The 4,399-nt window shown below is 32.7% G+C and overlaps 1 protein-coding gene across 1 annotated transcript; it reads left to right on the top strand.

Moving 5' to 3' along the window:
- Nucleotides 1-1,590: 1,590 nt before the first annotated feature.
- LOC21403035 (galactose-specific lectin) lies at nucleotides 1,591-3,471 on the top strand. The gene is made up of 3 exons (XM_010101637.2): nucleotides 1,591-1,755; nucleotides 2,477-2,722; nucleotides 3,092-3,471. The coding sequence occupies exons 1-3, from the start codon at nucleotides 1,591-1,593 to the stop codon at nucleotides 3,326-3,328; spliced, it is 648 nt and encodes a 215-aa protein (XP_010099939.1). The 3' UTR covers nucleotides 3,329-3,471.
- Nucleotides 3,472-4,399: the final 928 nt, after the last annotated feature.

Here is a 4,399-nt window from a genome sequence, read left to right on the forward strand (position 1 = left end):
GCCTGGCACTTCGCGTGCCTGGGCCGTGCTTGGGCCTTGGCGGGCCTGGGCCGTGCCTGTGCCTTGGTTGGGCCTGGGTCGTGTCTTGGTTGCGGGCCTCAAACATGAGGCCCAGCCCTGGCCCTTCTAGCGTGTTGGGCCGGCCTGACCCATAACAGTACAAGGCCGGGCCGTGCCAAATTGACCACCGTAGCGAGCTGGGCCGGACTGTACATGGACGACCCCGCTAAATTGACACCTCTATGTGGAACATATACTTAATTTACAAGATCACATATATACACACATGAACATGTCTCTTGTTACACCTACACAAAATGACTAAATTATCAAATAATTGTTATACAAAATATACTACGAAGATTCTTAAAACTTAATATAGGACATATTCATGGAAAACTTAAAAAAAAAATACAAGCACTTAAAGTTTTTATATGATTTGCTACTAAACACAACTTTTGGTAGCATAAAATGTCTTTTAGCCACCAAAATATAAATTTGGTAGCAAAAAATTATATTTTTGTTACCCAACATTATTTGGGTAGCCTAAACTAGTTTGATATCAAAAGTTGATATTTCGCTACCAAAATTTGGAGGCAGATAACAATGTTTTTATTCCAACCGTAGGTAGCAAATGTTATACTTTTTGCTACAAAAAAAAAAGTAGCAAATACCACAAGCGGGAAAAGATTTAGCTTCTGGACAATGTTTTTGTGACCAAAAAGTGTTTGGTCGCAAAAGTGACTTTATCGCTACCAAATTTTGGTGGTAAATAGTTATATTTTACTTCTAGAGTTGGTAGCAAATGTTATATCATTTGCTACCAAAAAATATTTGGTAGCAAATACCTCAGGCGGGAAAAATTTTACTTCCCGCCAATATTTTGTTACCAAAACATGTTTGGTAGCAAAAAGTGATATTTTGCTACCAAATTTTAGTGGTAGAATCTTATACTTTTGTTACCAAATATTGTTTTGGTAGCAAAAAACTTTCGGCAGGAACTAAATTTCATTTTCCGTCATATTATTTGTTATCAAATTATATTTAGTGGCAGATTGTATCATTTTTGTTACCAGATTTAGTAACTAAAACCTTGATCATTTCAGCTACTAAAATTTGGTAGCAAAATATGTGTTTTCAGTTATCAAAAATTTTTTTGTATAAAAAAGTTTGGTCTTTTAAAGTGATTATTCTTGTAATACAGCTGACGTGCACAATTATACACCATCTTACCCACCACCTTCCGCGTGCAAAGATCAATTGAGCGTTCATCCTTTACAAATGTTAACCAATGAGATTCATGTTGGACTATTAGCGAGAACTACACAAAATTAATGAAAACTAATTATTCTGGAGAGCTTATTTTAGAAAGATTAAATATAAGACAATTGTACTTTTTTGGAGTGTATAAGATAATCATTCTATCTACCTACCAGTGATAGCGTGAATCATTTGAAATTCCTGCATTGCCCCTAAAAATTCACAAAATTCCAAATAAGTGTAGGAGCTAAATTACTATATATAGCCAAGTGCATAAGTTTCTCCACATCCAAATATCTACGAAAACTATATTTCAATATTTTCAAGCGGATGGCTTCCTCTTCCCTTCTCTCCCTCTCCGGCCTTGTGCTTCTCTTCTCCATCTCCTCCGCTACTCGCAAGTGGTCTTCTGAAAGTGGCTTCAACCAGACCCCGATCTCGATAAATGAGGCCGCCATTGGAGTTTCGGAAGACCTCCTTAAGCTCAATGGGATGGTGAGAGCTCATATATATATATATATATACATATTTATATATTGGTTTTGTAGTGACACACATCTTTTAATACACATTGATAGCATTGCATTATTACTCTTCTACGATAACATATTTATTGATGGTTCTTTTATATGTTTTATTTTGATTTGTCAGAACATACATGTAACACCATTTTGTGACCTCTATAACGATCTAAGAGGTATGATAATTCTTTACTAATTACTCAAAATGATCCCAAAAAAAAAAAGTTTTACAAGAGAATATATCATACCTCTCAAATAGAAATTCGGACAATTTAAGATTTTTAACAATAATATTTCTAACATATGAAAGAGCAATATGTTCGAAAATTGACACGCCTTAAAAGGAAAAAAAAAATGACTTTCCCGTTTAGAGTTTCTCTTTTTATCTTTTATCATTTTCCATTTGTTATTAGCTATCTGTTAAACTTGGTCATTGAACAAAAATATATATATCAAGTTTTCTGTGTTGGATAAAAAGAAAGCAAAAGAAAAAAGTTGCAAGATTAGAAAAATTTTAAAGTTTCTCATTTATCCATTATTATCCTCTAGTCAAAAACCTCTTTATTGGTTTGCTATGTGTATGGTTTACTAATACAAAACTCATAATGAATCAAATAAATATTAAACTTGAGTTTTGAGATTGCAAATCATGTATATTGAAGATTTATTACTGTCGTTTTGAAAATATTTTGTAGGAAGTTAAAGACAATCAACAAAGTGGGAAAAGCCAGGCAATGACTGTAGGAACATGGGGAGCCCAAGCGACTAGCTCTAATGGTGTAGCCTTTGATGATGGTGTATACACGGGAATAAGAGCAATAAACTTTGAATATAAAAATGAAACAGCCATTGGGAGCTTTCAAGTGACCTACGACTTGAATGGTGCGCCATTTGTTGCAGAAAAACATTCAAGCTTTATAACAGGCTTCACACCAGTGACAGTTAGTCTATAATTCCTTTCTTCATTCTTTTAAGTTAAATAATTTTTTTTATAGCCAGGTTACTCGTAAAAGCATTCTGTTACTATAAGCTTAACATGGATCCATCAATGCATATATATATGGGAATTTGTTTACACAAAAAACATTCAGAATTAGAGCAGTCTATAAGGATCTATTATATTTTTCATGTTAAAATATCATTTGTAAAACGCTCCCTCACACATTAAGAATAAATTATTGAATATTATAATATACACGTATAAATATTATAATTTAAAAATATTTTGTTATGAATACATACCATATACATACATATATATGTGCATTACTAGTTTAATTTATTTATATTTTTGTATCCTTTGAAATCAGATTACTCTAGATTTTCCGAGTGAGTATATAGTCGAAGTGAGCGGGTACACTGATAATGTGCAAGGTTATACAGTAGTACGCTCTTTAACATTCAAGACTAACAACGCAACCTATGGACCATATGGAACTACAAGCGGCACATCTTTTAATCTCCCAATTCAAAATGGCTTGATTATTGGAATCAAAGGAAGTGTCGGCTATTGGTTGGACTACATTGGGTTTCACTTATCCTTTTAAGATTTTGTGTAACTAATGAAAACAATGGTGCTACTAAGATGGATTTTCGCTTTCCACTTATAAATAAATTCAAATCATCAACTATGTAATAGTAATATTGTATGTTGGTTTCTTTAACTATCTTATTACCATATATACATACGTGGAATGATTTGAGGTGCATTTGTGATGTTTGAAATAAAAGATCTATCTAGTGAGCATATTGATGTTGCGTAATATCAGTTCTTTGAATTTTTTTTTTCTATTTTTTTTTTTTTGTTCTAGAATAATTCAAAGGTTTTTTTGTATGCGTACCTCTTGAGTTTATCGCTTCTGACAAATCAATCTGTAAACTCAAAATTGTGGCGATTAGCCCCTTAAATTTTGAAATTTATGCTTGGCAAGTTCAATTTTAAATGGTGTTTAACTTTTAACGGATTTTCTTCACATGCCCAGCAAGCGACTTTCAAGGGAGGGTAAACCTGCATAAAAACAATAAAAGAAGATAAACATGCATAAAAAAGAATTAGAAAAACAAAAATAATATATATATATATATGTAAAGGAAACTAAAAAAGTAAGGACGATTTGATTTTTAAACTCTAAAGTTCTGTTGATGAACGAATCATTGGTCGAGAGTATGGTTGTTGATTGGAATGATCGATGCTAAAATGGATGATTCTGAGCAACCATTTCCGCTTGAGTGCTAAAAATTTCAATTTTAATTTGTAGCCAGAATCACAAAAACTTTAAAGAGAAATAGGAAGAAGACAAAGTTTTGGTGGAATAATTCTTCTTATTCGTATAGGGGAAATGTAAAGCTATATATAGCCAACTGTACAACAATTAGAGAAAAGTAAAATAAAGCTACAAAAGGAAATAATCAAAAGTCAATACAATTCTAGACCTACAATCACGAAAGCTAAAATCATGGAATTATAATGAAATCAAGGAAATCAAGGAACCGAGAAATCTCATTTAATCTAATATCTCCAATATCCCCCCCTCAAGATGGCGTGTGTAAGTCTCTAACACCCATCTTGGAAAGCATGTTATGAAAATGTGCTGCTCCAAGTGCCTTTGTAAAAACAT

This window comes from Morus notabilis, unplaced genomic scaffold (assembly GCF_000414095.1).
Source record: "Morus notabilis unplaced genomic scaffold, ASM41409v2 Scaffold604, whole genome shotgun sequence".
Taxonomy (NCBI): Eukaryota; Viridiplantae; Streptophyta; class Magnoliopsida; order Rosales; family Moraceae; genus Morus; species Morus notabilis.